Source organism: Maniola hyperantus, chromosome 5 (assembly GCF_902806685.2).
Source record: "Maniola hyperantus chromosome 5, iAphHyp1.2, whole genome shotgun sequence".
In the NCBI taxonomy this organism is placed as follows: domain Eukaryota; kingdom Metazoa; phylum Arthropoda; class Insecta; order Lepidoptera; family Nymphalidae; genus Maniola; species Maniola hyperantus.
The window spans coordinates 353585-373629 of record NC_048540.1 but is presented as its reverse complement, the minus strand read 5'-3'; the positions used below and the strand labels follow the sequence as shown (position 1 = coordinate 373629).

General features: G+C 41.8%; 3 protein-coding genes across 4 annotated transcripts in view; 2 read left to right on the top strand and 1 right to left on the bottom strand.

Annotated features, from left to right (window-relative positions):
• Positions 1-20045, top strand: part of LOC117982276 (glutathione S-transferase 1-like) — a 174494-nt gene that overhangs the window by 116689 nt on the left and 37760 nt on the right. The window lies entirely within an intron of this gene.
• On the bottom strand, positions 2-4404 carry LOC138402338 (uncharacterized). 2 transcript variants are annotated; one of them, XM_069498565.1, is made up of 6 exons: positions 3955-4404; positions 3668-3848; positions 2888-3064; positions 2180-2416; positions 1960-2081; positions 2-1264 (listed from the first exon to the last, which is right to left on the bottom strand). In XM_069498565.1, the coding sequence occupies exons 1-6, from the start codon at positions 3987-3989 to the stop codon at positions 1189-1191; spliced, it is 828 nt and encodes a 275-aa protein (XP_069354666.1). In that variant the 5' UTR covers positions 3990-4404; the 3' UTR covers positions 2-1188. The 2 variants fall into 2 exon arrangements, with proteins under 2 accessions (XP_069354666.1, XP_069354667.1); XM_069498566.1 differs by having other exon boundaries at positions 4157-4404.
• Positions 5959-18973, top strand: LOC117982464 (ionotropic receptor 75a-like). The gene is made up of 12 exons (XM_034968819.2): positions 5959-6046; positions 7095-7248; positions 9344-9439; positions 9507-9586; positions 9923-10050; positions 10303-10360; positions 10709-10824; positions 11292-11500; positions 12607-12654; positions 13277-13461; positions 18170-18308; positions 18807-18973. Exons 2-12 carry the CDS (start codon positions 7122-7124, stop codon positions 18971-18973), a joined length of 1353 nt encoding a protein of 450 aa, XP_034824710.2. The 5' UTR covers positions 5959-6046; positions 7095-7121.

Below are 20045 nucleotides of genomic sequence, written 5' to 3'. Positions count from 1 at the left end.
ATTCAATTGTTTATGATTAGTTTATTAAAAATAATGAAGTAGTTTACTAAATCATATATACATAGATTGCGCAGTCCGTCATTAACTTGCAGTGTTCTAATAACTAAACGTGTTAGGTACCTATATCTTGTACGATGATACAGAACACTTCGTGTGCGACTTAGACTAGCACTTGACCAGTTTTTTAGGGTTCCGTACCTCAAGAGGAACCCTTATAGGATCACTTCGTTGTCTGTCGGTCTGTCCGTCGTGTCTGTCAATAAAACCTATAGGGTACTCCGTACTTCTCGTTGACCTAGAATCTTGAAATTTGGTAAGTAGGTAGGTCTTATAGCACAAGTAAAGTAATAAATCCGAAAACAGTGAATGGGTGGTTACATCACAAAAAATATTAAAATGTATATTTTCAAAATAAGATAACTATACTAATATGAAAAGGATTTACCTGCATACTCTAAAACAGATTTTTATTTATTTTTATGCATACCTAATAGTTTTTGATTTATCGTGCATAATGTCGAAAAAATACCTGAACTTACGGAACCCTCGGTGCGCGAGTCTGACTCACACTTGGCTGGTCTATTTGGCTTATAAATGGCTATTTTGGACAGTTCTCAAGAATCAGTTTTAATGCATTTCAGTTTCTTAGAAGTAGATAAATATGAGCTGAAAATGTTGTTTTGGACTTGGTACAATTAATTTTCTTAATTGGGACAGTTAATTTTGTTATAGGAGTCTGACTCGCACTTAGCCGGTTTTTGCTTATGAGGTACCAACGGAACCCTAAACAAATTAAATCATTTTTTACACTTAATACTAACTAATAACTGTTGTAAGCTTGCACTTGTCACTAAAAATATTAAAAAAATCTTAAATAACACCTGTAACATAAATCGTCCTTCTAAATACAAAACATTATTGGCGCTGATTCTGTTGTCTTTCTTGAAACTAAATTTAGTGTATCTGCATATTTTTCTTCGTAATATTGCTAAAAAAAGGACGGAACATGAATTTTACATTTATAGACTAAATTTTAGTGCAAGCTACAAATTTAAACAATAGGCTCGTGACAGGCAGCTAAAATCATGAGGTTTGACAGCTCTTAATTAATATTAAGCTCTCAAACTGTGTCTGTCCTGTCCTTTTCATATTACTTTACATATTATAGTAAGAGGAAAATCTCTAAATTTAGTTGTGCTCAGAATTAGAGGGAGGAGGGCAGCGGAGACGGGCGGACTCTTCTTCTTTTTTGTCTTTTGCAATCCTATAACAAGATAAACACAATGTTATAAAGTACACAAACATTTAGATACTTTATTATTGGGGTGGAAGAAACTATTTTCTAAGGATGAGATCTATAGAGCGCACTGTGACTTAAGCTTAGACTTAAGACAGAGTTAAAACGAGACAGATCTCTCACACTCGTTTTAACTCAATTTTGAGTCTCAGCAAAGTTAAAATTGATTTAAAAAGATTGCACTTCTAGGTAAAAACATGAAACTGCAGTGTAATTGTTAAATATCCCTTAGGGTCCACACATTTTGGAGAAGGAGTATACTTAAGTAGTATCAGAGAGCGATAAAGACGATTATATTCAACGGTAATCTTACAGTCTATTGCAAAATAAGGCTGCTAGATTATTTTTGTTTTATAATAATATATGTGAATCACTTGGAGGATTTGATTGTACTTGTCCTTCTCCAAAATATGTGGACCCTGTGGACCCTGTGGTGGATGCTGCGGACCGAGCTGTGGATCATGCTGCCCTAGTATCACCATATATACCCGCTGTACGAAGATTTGCTAACATCGCCGCGCCGCTAGAAGGCGGCAATCATTCGCCGGCATGGCATCTGCGGTGGCTTCCATAGTGTCTCAGCATAATGTTTAATGTGTCAATAGATTTTGTGAATTAAAATGATAAAAAAACCCTTACAATTACAATACATTAATGCTTACAAGTAAGAAAGGTGCCTTTGTGCTGTGATGGCCGCTTCTCGTCGTAAAGCGTTTGCTTCTGCGCGTTGAACATTTGCTGCTTCGCGTAACACATTTGCTTGTTTGCGTAATGCGTTCGCTGCCTTAAACCAAACAAATACACAATAGACTGTAGCTACACCATCAACAAACTATGGATATAAAGGCAGAATACATTTGTCCATTCTAAAGATTATCTTACTTTTGCTAAATTATTGCTCTCCAATTGAGCTGCTAAAAATCGATCATGTGGCAGGACTTTTCGAGCTCGGCTCTTTTGACCGCTTGGTGGTGCTGGGCGCTGACCAGTTTGTGGTCCTTGTTGCTGTGGAACCACATTTTGCATGCCCGAGGTGCTGGGGAATGCCACCGGTTCTAGTGCATGTTCTGCTTGCAACTGGCCAAGAGCTGGCAGTGGAGTTGTGGTCTCCTGAGTGAACTAAAAGAAAGAGGAAAGTAAACACAGTTAAATACAATAGGTACTCAGTGTAAATTCTAACTTTTAGTATTTAGCTATGCTTTAACAAATTATGCAAAATTGAAAAAATAAATGTTTAGAAATAGATTTAGAGCCTGCAATGTGCATAGCCGTGGTAGTCTAGCGGTTAACAAGTCCTATTTGGGAGTCGGGTTGAGGTTGTGGGTTTGATCGTGGGCATGCAAATCAACTTTTCAAAGTTATGAGCTTTTTAAGCAATTTAAATATCACTTTAACTATGAAAGAAAACATTGTGAGGAAACCTGCATGCGTGAGAGTTTTCTGTGTTCTCAAAGGCGTGTGAAGTCTGCCAATCTGCACAGGGCCAGCGTGGTGAACTATGGCCTAGGGTCTAGATCCTTTTCAATCTGAGAAGAGACTCAGTAGCGGGGCGATGATGGGTTGATCATAATATATGTATATATTTCTTACACCAATTGGTGACTCCTCAGGACCACAACCCACTGCCATTTCCTGGCCAATTGTATTCAGAACATGCACTGCATTGTCTGAAATTTGTGGAATCTCCACGCAATTCCCGGTGGCATTCCGGGCCTTTGTTGAGGCTCCACCCTCTTCTCGGGCCTTGCGTTTCTGGTCACGCCAGCACTTGAAACAAAAAGTTGTTAAATTAATGCACTTCTCTGTATATCTTAAGGAAATTGCTATAGTATATGAATGAATATTTATGTTCAACATAACTTTTAGATTTTGACAAATATAGCATTGATTTATTACATATATCATATATTTGCACTTACAGTTGCAGTGCAAATTAACCTCTGTCCAGTGAATATTAACGAATTATCAAAATAGTAGTCATGTTTTCTATAGTGGACTATTTACAATGTTAATCACTACAAAATTTTATATCTCTACTAGCTTATGCTCGCTACTTCGTCCGCGTGGACTACATAAATTTCAAACCCCTATTTAACCCATTTAGGGGTAGGATTTCGAAAAATCCTTTCTTAGTGGATACCTACTCTTTACAAAGAACACACCCTCCAAATTTCATGTCTCTAGGACCAGTGGTTTAGGTGTAGGTCAGTCAGTCAGTCAGGACTTTGAATTTTATACATACAGATAAATACGTATCTCAGCGACTTGAAATTACTTACAGATATATTATGTAAAGTGCAAATAAACCTCTTTCCAGTGAATTCCACTAGTCACTGATGCAAATGAAAACAGGTAGGTACTTCAACTTACAATTTTCCATTGCTCCACCGATCTCTGCGGGCCGAGCTCGTCTAGCTCGCGCTTCAACTTTTCCCACTGGGAATTACAACTGGACGCCCCTAAAGGCGTCCTATAATCCCCAGCAGCAAATGCTGGGTGGCCGGCCATAAACTGGCACAAATAGGCGATTTGTGCCTTGTTGCTTCTGATACTGAAACATAGTGGTTTAATTAATTCATGTTTGACTCCATATTAAGTAGGTAGGTTACTAGGTACACTTAATAATATCCATAATATCATCAAATTAATTTACTTACAACTTCTTATTATTTTCCATTTTCAAAACGTTCATTAAAATTGTGAATAATTGTTTTCGTGGTAAGTACTTAAATATGCGCTGTATTTTCAAAAACAACCTTAAAACAAGTTCTCAATGTCATTATGTCAAATGTCAATGTTAAAACGTCAAATTCAATACGTCAAATTGTCATAAAACGTCATTTTTAAACACAGACTCACCACAGACAAAACTGAATCTGATGGTTTCAGACAAAAATGAATGAACGAAATCGGTGTTGCAACATTAGAATATCGTATGATTTTGGTAAACCGCAACATCGGTTTGTCTACGCGAGAATGTCAAGTCTTCGACGAGAATATTGCCTCTCGTGCCGACCATGTTAGTGTAAACGGGAAAACAGTAGACATCGACAAGATGTCTCTCTCTCTTCGCGAGATATCTCATGCGGCACATGTTAGCCGTGCTGGATTGAAGACCTGTACCCGTAGTACAAGATTTTACGTCTCACCAAACGTTGCTAGAATTCGAGAGTCGAAACACAATAACATCAAAGTAACAATGGACCTAAAGAGCCTTGAATTGAAGTCAAATATTCAATGCCACTGATTTTCATTTCGAAATGTTTCCGCTTGGAGCGCTGGCTGTAGAAGTGTAGACAAACTTGAGCTTTAAAACAAGGGATTTAAGATCCAGTTTACTGTAACGCGGAAGTATTTCAACTCTCGAATTTGGTTTGGTTTGGTGAGACGTAAAATCTTGTACTACGGGTACTGGGGAGTGACATAGGCTACTTTTTATCCCTGAATATCAAACAGATCCCACGGAATTTTCAAACCCTAAATCTACGCGGACGAAGTCGCGGGCATCAGCTAGTACTTATAAAAGCAATAATAACGGCTAATCGATCTAGGTCAAATTGTATGCATAATCAAAACGACTGACATGCAAAACACGTCGATTAGGCACAGTTGGTCAGGAAAATTAGGTATGATTTCCGATGCCAATTGTTGTAACCAATCGTAAATATTTGTGAACTTTAGTAGTAAGTAGACCACTCGTTACTGGATTCACAGTCGTATGTATGAGCTGATGAAAATGTGATATTTGCTGTTATTTATTGAGGTGTTTCATCATCCATTTCCTTTTATAAAATCTTAAAAGAATAAAACCGACCTGCTGGTATACTCTTGCAAATTGTTTTAGTTTATTGAACAACGTCACCGAAATAAAGTATTGTCTAAAAATCTTCACTTTTTGGTCTTTCCAATATTTTTTGTCTATAATTTATTATTACCTACTATGAGACCAAGTAGACTGATTTGGTCCATCATACTAGCATGTTTCGCTTCGCAACTTGGTGTTAGTTCACGTATGGATGTCAGATTTGCTATAGAATATTTCGAAAGCAAAAATGTTGTTTTCTTATGCTACTTAGGATGTGGTTCTCAATACGGTAAGCTGGTTGTTGTATCTCAAAACGTTTTGTTTTTTGTATAGTGGTAGTTTATGGGACTGTAATTCATTATTAAAGAGATTAATTTTAAAAAAGTCACGATTTTTATGTATTGTTAACATGAACGTCACGCTGTACGGAAAGTGAATAATGACGTCACAATCCGTATTCGACACTTTTTTTAATTTTTTAACATAAAATAGAGTAATTTCTGCGGGAAAATATTTTTATGTTAAAAAAAATTATAAAAAATATTGTTTACGCCATGTGACGTCATTAATCGTTTTCCTTACAGCGTGAAGTTAACAATTAATTATTTTAAAAATGAATAAAAATCATGATTATGTTAATTCTGGCCCATAAACTACCGCTACACAAAAAATCACGTCATTTTATTACTCCAGTCCAAGACCCTATTGTGCAAAATGTTGCTTTAAAATTGAGTTACATATTATAAACTTTTTTCCTTTCTTCTTCTGTCTTAGAAAATAAAGAGCTATCACTGCAGTTTATTCGTAAAGGAATTAGAGTTTCCATAATACGAATCAACAAGAGTACAGATAACAAGTTGCAAGTAAGTTTGCGGCAATGGACCGTCCCTGTCGGAGTGCTACTGGATGGGACTTGCGACGGAGCGGAACATGTTCTTGAACAGGTAAAGCAGCTAGCCACTGACGATACGTCTGTTTGGAATGCTTCCAAATGGATTACTTCCAAATGGACGTACTCCAGTTTAAAGGCACATTGACTATACTTCCATTTGGACGTACGCTCCAATATCTCATACTTCGTCGTCGCTAACACTCTTAGCGGTGTGGTCGTGGTTGTAGTAACTCATGTATGAGTATTTAATTGTATTGTATAAATATCGGCTCAACCATCTCACTATCCACGTCTTCACTGTGCGGCGCGGCGGTCCGAGCCCGACTGATCGCCTCAGTATGATTACCTTCCCACGCACGCTGCGTGGGGTGAGACTAGAGACGACAGTGTCTTGAATGTAGTACATGTGTTAGTATGAATGTATGTTTGCATGTATTATTTGCCTGTATGCTACAGTGGTCATCACAAAGTGACGTCTTTTGGGGCATATGTTATGTTATTCGTGCACGGGACCGCCTACAGCGGACTTAATATTTTGGTCAGTCCATCGCGTAGCTCAACGCAGCTAGCGACACCGGTGCGACCAGTCTAGCCCTGCGATGACCAACACGCCTGCCCAGCGCGGTCATTACGGGCAAAACCTTGTATGGTGCAATAAACAATACGAAAACCCCTAGTCCCCGGTAGGTGGACGGATAACATCAGACGAGTCGCAGGGAGCCGCTGGATTTAGGCGGCGCAAAACCGTGGCGTGTGGATGTCCCTATAAGAGACTTTTGTCCAGCAGTGGACGTCTATCGGTTGATGATTATGATGATCGCGTAGCTGACGTTCCTGGCCCTCTGGTACCCTCCACATTGCCCTGCACTACAAGACGCTCAATGGAGTCACTGTCACACCATGGGTCCGTCCCGCACAGCCCCTGCGCTAACCCGGTGCCAGCAAGCGCGGGGCGTCATACCCCGATGCCATCTCGACCTGTCGCACTTCTGTGATTTCTATCTTCTTAGTAGATTTCAATATTGTTTTCACTATTATTTACAAAATTCTTATATTTATTTGGTTTTTTTTCTTAATTCTTGGGATATTTTAATTTACAGGCATCAACACACTCACAATTCGACGCGATGCATATGTGGCTCATTCTACAAAACACTGAACAATATAACGATTCAACCAAAATACCCATACAAGACATATTCCAAAGACTTAATTTGGGCGTTGACGCTGATGTTGTCATTGCTTCTAAAGAAGGTATAAATATTATAATAAAGCCCTTGTGACAATAACAAGGTTATGCCAGTGACGTCATCCGCGTGGGCTCCCCTTAGGGCGTGAATTTCCAAAAAAAAATGTTAGCGGATGCTACGTCATAATAGCTAGATATCTGCGTTGATAGATTAGTCAATCGGCCAGACATTCACTCCACAGACTACAGTGTATATAGGGAGATAGACTGGTAAGTCGGGCCGTCAAGGCGCCCACTTGAAAAGCGCCATCTAGGAGACGGGTTTGGTACTAAATACAGCCAATACCCAGTATATATACCTACCTATATACATACTTTATAGTTTTTTAAATTAGGTAGGAATGTGGTGTTTGATTTGCGGGAGTTTTGAATGGATAATGGTACTTATCTTGGCAATACTGATAATTACCAATATCACAATGGCATTTAACTCCCGCCAATCAAATTTAATTCAAAAATTAAACACAACTTATTATAAGTTATTTAAACTTTTTCAATTTTTTTTTTTATAATAAATATCAGCATCACATTTAAGTGGATCTCTTGAATCAAAAAAGTGAATTTTTCCATTTAAAATAAAATTAATATCTTTGCACCAGTTATTTATAAAAAAAATGACAGTTTCCTTGGTCAAAAAATTAATAATTTTGTCTCTATGTGAGCTACATGATATAAAGTTAAAATTTATATTTGATAATAGTATTAATTTTACGTACTCTTGTATTTTATTTTTATTACTTCTGTTTTTCAAAATTTCAATTACGTGTGATTTTCGATCTCAGCGAAGCAATCAAAAATGTTTCTCGTCGGATAGTTCTTTGCAGAGTTCCTTCTCTTGTTTGGTGAGAACCCACTTCTTAGCTGAAAGTAAAATGACATCAAATATTAAAAATTGCTGTTCATTAAGTACCATCATGATTAATCATGGTTCGTCATTAAGTGCAATCGTATAACCATTATGTTAAAAAGCGGTGACAGCCTAGTAGCTATGACTTTTCGACAGGTTGGGGGTGCAATCAATTCTAATTTTCCTTGCATCACTGCATCCTTGAAATGATAACTTTCAAGGGCAATCTTCCGATTGAATCAATTGAGTATATGAGGCAGCAAGCAATACTTTCTGATATAAAACAGAACGAATTTACTTACCATCGCCTGCAACAGTTGAACAGCCAGGCACACAACATACTTTTTGAGACATTTTACAAATCTAAACTTCTAAACCACTAAACAAAATCAGATTGCAACAGAGTTCAGGGGGAATGCCAAGTTATCGTTTACACAAGAAACAGTAGTCCAAAAAACAAGCCAAAATAATAAACGTAGGGATCGTCGGAGTCCGAAAGCAAAGCAAAAGTCGTGAAATCTTTAATATCAAATAAAATTACTCCCAAAACTGTAGAACCACTGTAGAATTTCGTTATGAAATGAATTCAAATTTCAAACTTTTCTGACACTTGTCACCAGTTTTCTTGACCATAGATATGAAAATCTAGAATTTGAAGAACATTTAACTATTATTTTAAAAATAAAGCTTAATTTTAGCAAAATTTATAATAATTGAATATTTCTTTTTTCCAAATAAAAAGAAAGTATGTTTTTAATTTAATTTTTCACAATATTGGAACTTGAGTATTTTTTATTATGTTAACACTGTCATTAAAAATGATTTACATGTTAACACTGGAACATTATTTCTAAATCCAGCTCCTAGATGGCGCTATTAATCTAGTTTAGCAGCAGAGTTCTAAGATAGCATACCATGATTCACTCAGTCTCTCTCTCTTACGTATTTAGATATAACACCAAACTAAGGACAGCCAATGCTACTTTAAATGGAGACAAATCCTCAAATAGCTCAACGGGTAAAGGAGTGAACTGAAAACCAAAAGGTCGACGGTTCAAACCCCGCCCGTTGCACTATTGTCGTACCTACTCCTAGCACAAGCTTGACGCTTAGTCGGAGAGGAAAGGGGAATATTATAGTCACTTAACATGATTAAGCAAACTCAAACGACAATAATATGTAGCTGCTCAATTACGTAATTTTTGACAACAACAAAACTGTATATAATATCACTGTTCGATTTTGTTTCACAGGCAATCGTTTTTTACTAACGGATGTTTTCAACTTCGGAAAGATTCAGGGTAACAAATTGGAGATGAAAGACATAGGAGAATGGAATCCGAAACAAGGTACTTGTTAAACCAATATAATAAATTAAAAAAATGCTGACAAATTCAAGTAGCTTCTAAATTTCAGGTCTGGATGTTTCGTTGAACAGTTTCAAGTATTATGATCGCTGGGATTTCAACAATTTGACGCTTCGAGCTATTACTGTGGTGGGTAGTGAATATATTACTGCACCAAAGCACCAATGTTGCAAAATTTAAGTTTATTGGTACCACAGAGAATTCAACTCCTAGAGTACGCATATACAAGGTTTTGCATGAAAACAAAATCGTAAACTGTTGGCGGGGGACAGGGGAGAATGCTTTGTTGTGATTGGTGGACTTAAAGTCACGTAATCAAAACAATGTGCGGAGTGAGGGTAGGGAACGGGCGTGAACCGACTTTTATGCTAAGCAAGTGCCTAAGCTTGGCGAGCAGGGGTGTTCGGCTATTAGGCGTCTATAGGTGGTGGTCTGTGATTGGTATTAAAAATATATTTTTTTTAGATTTTGGACCGTCCCAAAGTGTTTAAGCCAGAAATGTTAGCGGAGCCTGGGTACACTCCAGGAGTTTCGGTGATGACCAAAATTGTTACACAACTACTATGGGTGCTTAAGGACAAGCATAACTTTCGGTAAATACAATCCATACTAATATTATAAATGCGAAAGTGTGTCTGTCTATCTGCTAGCCTTTCACGGCCCATCCGTTCAACCGATTTTGACGAAATTTGCTACTTTTTATCCCGGAAAATCAAAGAGTTCCCACGGGATTTTCAAAAACCTAAATCCTAAAGATGAAGTCGCGGGCATCATCTAGTAAAAATTATATTTAAGTAAATGCCAACAATAGCTTAATTTTAGCTAAATGTTTACTTTGTTTTTAGGTTCAATTACACTATTGCTGGAAGGTGGATAGGTTCTCCAGTAAGAAACTCAACATTGGTAAGTCACTTGAAAAATACTACTAGACTATGAAATATACTACAATTGATCAAAATATCTCGACCACGGTCTGCAGTCTCGACGGAGATTAACTGCGCAACGGCAAACCGACACGACCGGAGAGAGATCAGGCACAGACTTACACTCTTATCATCATCATCATAATCAACTCATCGCCAGCTCACTACTGAGCAAGAGGAGACCCTTCTCAGGGGTTGGCTACAAATCTACAATTTCTCAATCCTGGCCTGCCACAAAATAGTTACTAGGGGTTTTCCGTCAGGAAATTCTCTGTCATTACTCCTACTTCTAGACTAAACTTTAAATAAATGATTCCTATCTTTGCAGGCAGTAACCAACGCCCTCTACTGGGGTGAGCAAGATATTTCCTGTACATGTGCCAGGATTTTCACCCAGTGGTTGGATTGGGTGGACGTGTTTTTTCCACCGGCTACGACGCTACAGTAAATATTTTAATATTCGCAGATAAGTTTCATTAGATCTTAAGGCGAAATGGGATTGAAGTTGTACACGGATGATCTCTGACGCGTTGCGGGCGGCCGGGAGCGGTTAGTCTGGGCCGCCCGCGCCCGAGCGCAAATTTGTTACAGTACGCTTTTTATAAATATTTATATTTAAAATTCTATGTTCTCTGTTACCATAAAATAATACTGTAATCCCTTAGTGTATTAAACGTCAAATGTAAATACGAAATTTTATTGAAATTGATTTTATATCAATCGAATAAAACTGGTTTTTCTCCTAATGGTTGAGTAAAAAATGCGTACTTTGAGGAAACTTCGCGATTTTTTTGTATCGAGGTAAGTTGTGCCAATGGTGTTTTGGCTCTCGTAGTTCACTAAAAAATATCTTAAATTTTTATAATATAAAAAAAAACGTAGTTTTTGAACATCCGCTATTTATTTGACAGGACGAAGTTCTACTACCTCATTTTGGATAAAGGCGTTGGAAGCTATGAAAACCGCTTCCTGACCCCACTGTCTCCAGGGGTGTGGTGGTGGACCATAGCTGCATGTGTCGCCTTTACTCTGCTGTTAGCCGTCACCGCCGTGCTAGAGGAAAGACAGGAACCAGGCTTGTATGCTGTGTTCAGCGTTTTCGCTATCATTTGTCAACAAGGTAAGAGTGAATAAAATAATAAATAAATAATATAAATCTTTATTATTTATATAGTAATTAGATAAGGCTAGCTTTAAGTTTTATTGTAATATTTTCATTAAAAAAAAACTTTATTTGTTCCAATCACAACTTTACTTAAAATTACCCTTGACCCCCAAACTAGGTTAACCCTAGTTGGGGGTCTAGTCAAATGGTTTGGGTAGATATATTATAATGCGGAGGGAAGAATGCCATGTCACTAGAAGAATGTTAAATATGCACGTGGTAGGAAAAAAAAGGAGAGGACGACCAATGAAAAGGTGGATGGATTGCGTGAAAGAGGATATGAGTGAAAAAGGGGTGGATAATACGATGACGGATGACAGAAGTGAGCGGAAGAAAAATACATGTTATGCCGACCCCACGTAGCGTAGGATAAGGTAAGAAAGAAGACGCAGGTACAATAGGTAATAAATGTAACTCTAAAAGAAGACAATAGACATATTATTGTGATTTTTGTAAGTTACAAGGTGACATGCTCATCTGTGAACAAACACTTAATGAAGAAAATAAAGAGAGATAAAACATAAACTAGACGAAATATAATACGTCAGTCATTTTCATCAATTTCTGAAGATTTCTGGAGCCGTTAGTTTTTGTTCAAATGTGGACCCGTTGGAGCAGAGAATTTATCCAGATATTTATCAGCCGGTAGGCTACTGTCAGTAAAACTTATTGATTAATTAATTCATAAAGTAAATAAAATTAAAAAGATGCGATCAAAATTCAACTTATTTCTACTGAACTTCTTCTGGAGTAAGATTTCTTCCAACAACCCTAATGTGTGCAGTTAAGATACGAAAGTTTTATAGTACTTACGTAAATTTGACAATTTTTATCATAAAGTATTTCTAATTTGTCTGATAAGAGTAACCAGAATATCGTCATCAAGTACCTACTTTGTCAAAAGTATCGGGAAGTTTGTGCGTTTAACATGTTTAATCACTTGAAGATACTTACAAACAAGTTGAACGAAGTCAATGACTTGTATATAAAGTTGTACAAAGTAGGTGAGTACTTTGAAATAACAAGTATCAGCTAAGTTTACGTCAACTTTTGTGTTTCAGCCTATGAAGATGGAGTTAATTTGTTCGATGAGGTTTCTTCTAGCCAAGGTATCTTATTTGGAATCTATCTAATACCTAAATTAATTACTAATCTGTCTGTAATCTGTCGATAAGTTACTTAGCAACATTGTCATCACAAAAAAGATCATACAATTTAACAACGTCACTAAGAATATTATCGACGGATTACAGATATTAGGATATCGAGACAACCCCCTGTCGGACACCCTTAAAGTTTAAAAGTTTAAGGGTGTATGCCAATGTATAACGTGATTTCTAATACTATTCCGAAGAAAATATTGAAAAAAATATACTTCGACGTAAGATTTTTACACCTTAATTACCTGTTATCTCCTCAAGCCGCCATGATACTTTCATCATCAACCAATAGACGTCCACGGCTGGACATAGGTCTCTTGTAGGGACTTCCACACGCCACGGTCTTGCGCCGCTTTCAGCTTTTATAAAATCACGAAGGTCTGGCCTTCGCGGTTTCTTAGTCCATTCACTGTTAAAGCAAGTAATACTTATATAATTTCTTAAAACGCACACAACTCCTAAAAGTTAGAGGTACGTGACCGGGATCGAAACCCTGACCTACCGTTGTATTTTCAGTACCTAGGTACATGAAGTTTTTAAAATACGAACTTCAATTAGTTATGTTGTGCAGGTCGCCGTATGATCCTACTAGTGGTGGGTCTAATGAGCATGCTTCTATACAACTACTACACAAGCAGCGTCGTCTCGTGGCTCCTCAACGCGGCCGCGCCGACGCTGGCTGACATGGATGCTCTCATCGACACTGATCTAGAACTGGTGTTCGAGGATATTGGGTACACGAGGGGCTGGCTGGATGTGAGTACAGTGGGTCCAATGAGCATGCTTCTATACAACTACTACACAAGCAGCGTCGTCTCGTGGCTCCTCAACGCGGCCGCGCCGACGCTGGCTGACATGGATGCTCTCATCAACACTGATCTAGAACTGGTGTTCGAGGATATTGGGTACACGAGGGGCTGGCTGGATGTGAGTACAGTGGGTCCAATGAGCATGCTTCTATACAACTACTACACAAGCAGCGTCGTCTCGTGGCTCCTCAACGCGGCCGCGCCGACGCTGGCTGACATGGATGCTCTCATCAACACTGATCTAGAACTGGTGTTCGAGGATATTGGGTACACGAGGGGCTGGCTGGATGTGAGTACAGTGGGTCCAATGAGCATGCTTCTATACAACTACTACACAAGCAGCGTCGTCTCGTGGCTCCTCAACGCGGCCGCGCCGACGCTGGCTGACATGGATGCTCTCATCAACACTGATCTAGAACTGGTGTTCGAGGATATTGGGTACACGAGGGGCTGGCTGGATGTAAGTACAGTGGGTCCAATGAGCATGCTTCTATACAACTACTACACAAGCAGCGTCGTCTCGTGGCTCCTCAACGCGGCCGCGCCGACGCTGGCTGACATGGATGCTCTCATCAACACTGATCTAGAACTGGTGTTCGAGGATATTGGGTACACGAGGGGCTGGCTGGATGTGAGTACAGTGGGTCCAATGAGCATGCTTCTATACAACTACTACACAAGCAGCGTCGTCTCGTGGCTCCTCAACGCGGCCGCGCCGACGCTGGCTGACATGGATGCTCTCATCAACACTGATCTAGAACTGGTGTTCGAGGATATTGGGTACACGAGGGGCTGGCTGGATGTGAGTACAGTGGGTCCAATGAGCATGCTTCTATACAACTACTACACAAGCAGCGTCGTCTCGTGGCTCCTCAACGCGGCCGCGCCGACGCTGGCTGACATGGATGCTCTCATCAACACTGATCTAGAACTGGTGTTCGAGGATATTGGGTACACGAGGGGCTGGCTGGATGTGAGTACAGTGGGTCCAATGAGCATGCTTCTATACAACTACTACACAAGCAGCGTCGTCTCGTGGCTCCTCAACGCGGCCGCGCCGACGCTGGCTGACATGGATGCTCTCATCAACACTGATCTAGAACTGGTGTTCGAGGATATTGGGTACACGAGGGGCTGGCTGGATGTAAGTACAGTGGGTCCAATGAGCATGCTTCTATACAACTACTACACAAGCAGCGTCGTCTCGTGGCTCCTCAACGCGGCCGCGCCGACGCTGGCTGACATGGATGCTCTCATCAACACTGATCTAGAACTGGTGTTCGAGGATATTGGGTACACGAGGGGCTGGCTGGATGTGAGTACAGTGGGTCCAATGAGCATGCTTCTATACAACTACTACACAAGCAGCGTCGTCTCGTGGCTCCTCAACGCGGCCGCGCCGACGCTGGCTGACATGGATGCTCTCATCAACACTGATCTAGAACTGGTGTTCGAGGATATTGGGTACACGAGGGGCTGGCTGGATGTAAGTACAGTGGGTCCAATGAGCATGCTTCTATACAACTACTACACAAGCAGCGTCGTCTCGTGGCTCCTCAACGCGGCCGCGCCGACGCTGGCTGACATGGATGCTCTCATCAACACTGATCTAGAACTGGTGTTCGAGGATATTGGGTACACGAGGGGCTGGCTGGATGTGAGTACAGTGGGTCCAATGAGCATGCTTCTATACAACTACTACACAAGCAGCGTCGTCTCGTGGCTCCTCAACGCGGCCGCGCCGACGCTGGCTGACATGGATGCTCTCATCAACACTGATCTAGAACTGGTGTTCGAGGATATTGGGTACACGAGGGGCTGGCTGGATGTAAGTACAGTGGGTCCAATGAGCATGCTTCTATACAACTACTACACAAGCAGCGTCGTCTCGTGGCTCCTCAACGCGGCCGCGCCGACGCTGGCTGACATGGATGCTCTCATCAACACTGATCTAGAACTGGTGTTCGAGGATATTGGGTACACGAGGGGCTGGCTGGATGTGAGTACAGTGGGTCCAATGAGCATGCTTCTATACAACTACTACACAAGCAGCGTCGTCTCGTGGCTCCTCAACGCGGGCCGCGCCGACGCTGGCTGACATGGATGCTCTCATCAACACTGATCTAGAACTGGTGTTCGAGGATATTGGGTACACGAGGGGCTGGCTGGATGTGAGTACAGTGGGTCCAATGAGCATGCTTCTATACAACTACTACACAAGCAGCGTCGTCTCGTGGCTCCTCAACGCGGCCGCGCCGACGCTGGCTGACATGGATGCTCTCATCAACACTGATCTAGAACTGGTGTTCGAGGATATTGGGTACACGAGGGGCTGGCTGGATGTGAGTACAGTGGGTCCAATGAGCATGCTTCTATACAACTACTACACAAGCAGCGTCGTCTCGTGGCTCCTCAACGCGGCCGCGCCGACGCTGGCTGACATGGATGCTCTCATCAACACTGATCTAGAACTGGTGTTCGAGGATATTGGGTACACGAGGGGCTGGCTGGATGTGAGTACAGTGGGTCCAATGAGCATGCTTCTATACAACTACTACACAAGCAGCGTCGTCTCGTGGCTCCTCAACGCGGCCGCGCCGACGCTGGCTGACATGGATGCTCTCATCAACACTGATCTAGAACTGGTGTTCGAGGATATTGGGTACACGAGGGGCTGGCTGGATGTGAGTACAGTGGGTCCAATGAGCATGCTTCTATACAACTACTACACAAGCAGCGTCGTCTCGTGGCTCCTCAACGCGGCCGCGCCGACGCTGGCTGACATGGATGCTCTCATCAACACTGATCTAGAACTGGTGTTCGAGGATATTGGGTACACGAGGGGCTGGCTGGATGTGAGTACAGTGGGTCCAATGAGCATGCTTCTATACAACTACTACACAAGCAGCGTCGTCTCGTGGCTCCTCAACGCGGCCGCGCCGACGCTGGCTGACATGGATGCTCTCATCAACACTGATCTAGAACTGGTGGTCGAGGATATTGGGTACACGAGGGGCTGGCTGGATGTGAGTACAGTGGGTCCAATGAGCATGCTTCTATACAACTACTACACAAGCAGCGTCGTCTCGTGGCTCCTCAACGCGGCCGCGCCGACGCTGGCTGACATGGATGCTCTCATCAACACTGATCTAGAACTGGTGTTCGAGGATATTGGGTACACGAGGGGCTGGCTGGATGTGAGTACAGTGGGTCCAATGAGCATGCTTCTATACAACTACTACACAAGCAGCGTCGTCTCGTGGCTCCTCAACGCGGCCGCGCCGACGCTGGCTGACATGGATGCTCTCATCAACACTGATCTAGAACTGGTGTTCGAGGATATTGGGTACACGAGGGGCTGGCTGGATGTGAGTACAGTGGGTCCAATGAGCATGCTTCTATACAACTACTACACAAGCAGCGTCGTCTCGTGGCTCCTCAACGCGGCCCGCGCCGACGCTGGCTGACATGGATGCTCTCATCAACACTGATCTAGAACTGGTGTTCGAGGATATTGGGTACACGAGGGGCTGGCTGGATGTGAGTACAGTGGGTCCAATGAGCATGCTTCTATACAACTACTACACAAGCAGCGTCGTCTCGTGGCTCCTCAACGCGGCCGCGCCGACGCTGGCTGACATGGATGCTCTCATCAACACTGATCTAGAACTGGTGTTCGAGGATATTGGGTACACGAGGGGCTGGCTGGATGTGAGTACAGTGGGTCCAATGAGCATGCTTCTATACAACTACTACACAAGCAGCGTCGTCTCGTGGCTCCTCAACGCGGCCGCGCCGACGCTGGCTGACATGGATGCTCTCATCAACACTGATCTAGAACTGGTGTTCGAGGATATTGGGTACACGAGGGGCTGGCTGGATGTGAGTACAGTGGGTCCAATGAGCATGCTTCTATACAACTACTACACAAGCAGCGTCGTCTCGTGGCTCCTCAACGCGGCCGCGCCGACGCTGGCTGACATGGATGCTCTCATCAACACTGATCTAGAACTGGTGTTCGAGGATATTGGGTACACGAGGGGCTGGCTGGATGTGAGTACAGTGGGTCCAATGAGCATGCTTCTATACAACTACTACACAAGCAGCGTCGTCTCGTGGCTCCTCAACGCGGCCGCGCCGACGCTGGCTGACATGGATGCTCTCATCAACACTGATCTAGAACTGGTGTTCGAGGATATTGGGTACACGAGGGGCTGGCTGGATGTGAGTACAGTGGGTCCAATGAGCATGCTTCTATACAACTACTACACAAGCAGCGTCGTCTCGTGGCTCCTCAACGCGGCCGCGCCGACGCTGGCTGACATGGATGCTCTCATCGACACTGATCTAGAACTGGTGTTCGAGGATATTGGGTACACGAGAGGCTGGCTGGATGCAAGTGAAAATAGTTATACCAAAAGTTCATTATAAAACAGAATTTTAATTACCATTTCAGATTGATGCTGAATTTGTAACAGTAAAAAATTAAAATATAAATAAATAGTTTGTGTCTATGCTGTCCTTTATTCGGATTTAAAAAAATTAGATCTTGTAAAAAAATTACGATTTCTTTTTGATTTTACGGGATGAAAATAAGAAGCTTGTATGCAAGCTATCTTTAAAAAGTATGTATAATTGAACCATTTTTTGTGTAGAATCCAGGATTCTTTTACTACAGCGGCTACAAAAACCCAAAGGAAGATATTTTGCGAACCAAGAAGGTGACAAAGGCCAGAAGAACAACGCCGCTGCTACAGCCAGCACCCGCTGGAATCGACCTCATTCGATCTGGCCGTAAGAATCAAACTCTTCTATTTCCGATTTCAAATCTCTACAGTTGAAAGACTTTCTTTAGACGACATAGGTCTAGGACGACTTCCCAAAAGGAAAAACGGAACCCTTGTAGGATCACTTTGTTGTCTGTCTGTCTGTCTGTCAAGAAACCTACAAGGTACCCGTTGACCTAGAATCATGAAATTTGGCAAGTGGGTAGGTCTTATAGCAGACATAAGGGGAAAATGTATGTCCACGTTTATGTGAAATAAATTTAAAATAATGTTCTCTCGGCAGATTGAGATGGCAATGGGGGTATGAGACGGGGAAACGCCCCGCACACCCGCACGTCACCCGCGCTCGCCCGCACTGGGTTAGCGCGGGGACTGTTCGTGTGCGCGGGGTGTTCCCTCCCCGATTGATGCCGTCTCAACCTATCGCGTACTATACATAGATACATGGGAGATATTATGGATTCGTCGTAAGAATAAAACCAGTGTTGCAAGTATACATTTTCAGAATACGCCTACCACACTGAGCCGTACACAGCATATCAAGTGATATCCAAGAGCTTCGCAGACAAAGAGCTGTGCGAGCTGGGCTCCCTGCAGGTGATGGCGCCGGCGTACGTCTACATCATGGCGCAAAAGCGAAGCCCTTACAAGCAGTTCTTTGTTTGGAGGTAAGCTTATTACTTAATTCGACAAGGCTTAAGGGCGGTAAATATCTATATTATCTTCAAAATATATGAAAGGATTGGCGGACTGGCTGATCTATCAACGCACAGCTGAAACTACTGGATGGATCATGCTGAAATTTAGCATGCAGATACCTATTATGACGTAGACATTCGCTAAGAAAGAATTTTTGAAAATTCAACCCCTAAAGGGGTAAAATAGGGGTTTGAAATTTGTATGAAAGTTTGTCAGTTTTGAAGTTAGAATCGTGAAACTGTGTTTTTACACGTGTTATCTTCCAGCCTCATGCGGCTCAGCGAGCGCGGCCACATCTCCGTGGCGCGTGCTCGGGCGAGCGGGCACGCGCCCACGTGCTCGGGCCAGACGCCGCGTGCTCTGGCGCTGGGGCAAGCGGCGCCCGCGTTCGCCATACTTGCTCAAGCCGCTCTTTTCGCAGTGCTCATTTTACTCTGTGAAATTATTTATCACCGGTAAATACTATAATTACCATTTATTCATTGCTAGCTAATCCGCCTACGCAGTTTTTATCTATACTAATAAATAAAATTGAAGTGTCTGTCTGGAATTTCGAAATAACTACACCTCATCATAAGCTCATATGGTTGTTTGACCTGTACCATAACTGAATCACAAGTTTTTAAAATTTTTGTCTGTCTGTATGTCTATATGTCTGTCTGTCTTTTAGTAGTTAAGTATGTGTGTTTTATACAAATACTCAAAGGTGTGTGAAGTCTGCCGATCCGCCTTGGCTGGTGTGGTATAGCCAAATCATAAAACCCTTATCGTTCTGAGAGGAGATCTGTACCTACCTACTTAGTATTGAGCCATGGGTTGATCCTGATGTGATGATCACTACCCTTATTATAAATGTGAAAGTGTGTGTTGTATGTTGGTTTGTTGGTTTATTGGTTTGTTGGTTTGTACTTCCATCACGTCGCAAGGGAAACTGGATTGACGTGATTTTTGCATGGGTATAGTTGAAGACCTGGAGAGTGACATAGGCTACTTTTTATCCCGGAAAATGTAAGAATTCCCACGGCATTTTTGAAAACCTTATCCA

Bases quoted from the DNA above. Each gene is read 5' to 3' on its own strand.
- LOC117982464 (XM_034968819.2), top strand. From the start codon at position 7,122: ATGCATATGTGGCTCATTCTACAAAACACTGAACAATATAACGATTCA. The intron at 7,249-9,343 runs GTATAAATATTA...TTTGTTTCACAG, and splicing joins TGTCATTGCTTCTAAAGAAG to GCAATCGTTTTTTACTAACG. The intron at 9,440-9,506 runs GTACTTGTTAAA...TCTAAATTTCAG, and splicing joins AGAATGGAATCCGAAACAAG to GTCTGGATGTTTCGTTGAAC.
- LOC138402338 (XM_069498565.1), bottom strand. From the start codon at position 3,989: ATGAACGTTTTGAAAATGGAAAATAATAAGAAGTT. The intron at 3,849-3,954 runs GTAAGTAAATTA...ACTATGTTTCAG, and splicing joins ATGGAAAATAATAAGAAGTT to TATCAGAAGCAACAAGGCAC. The intron at 1,265-1,959 runs GTAAGCATTAAT...ATCTTGTTATAG, and splicing joins CAAAGGCACCTTTCTTACTT to GATTGCAAAAGACAAAAAAG.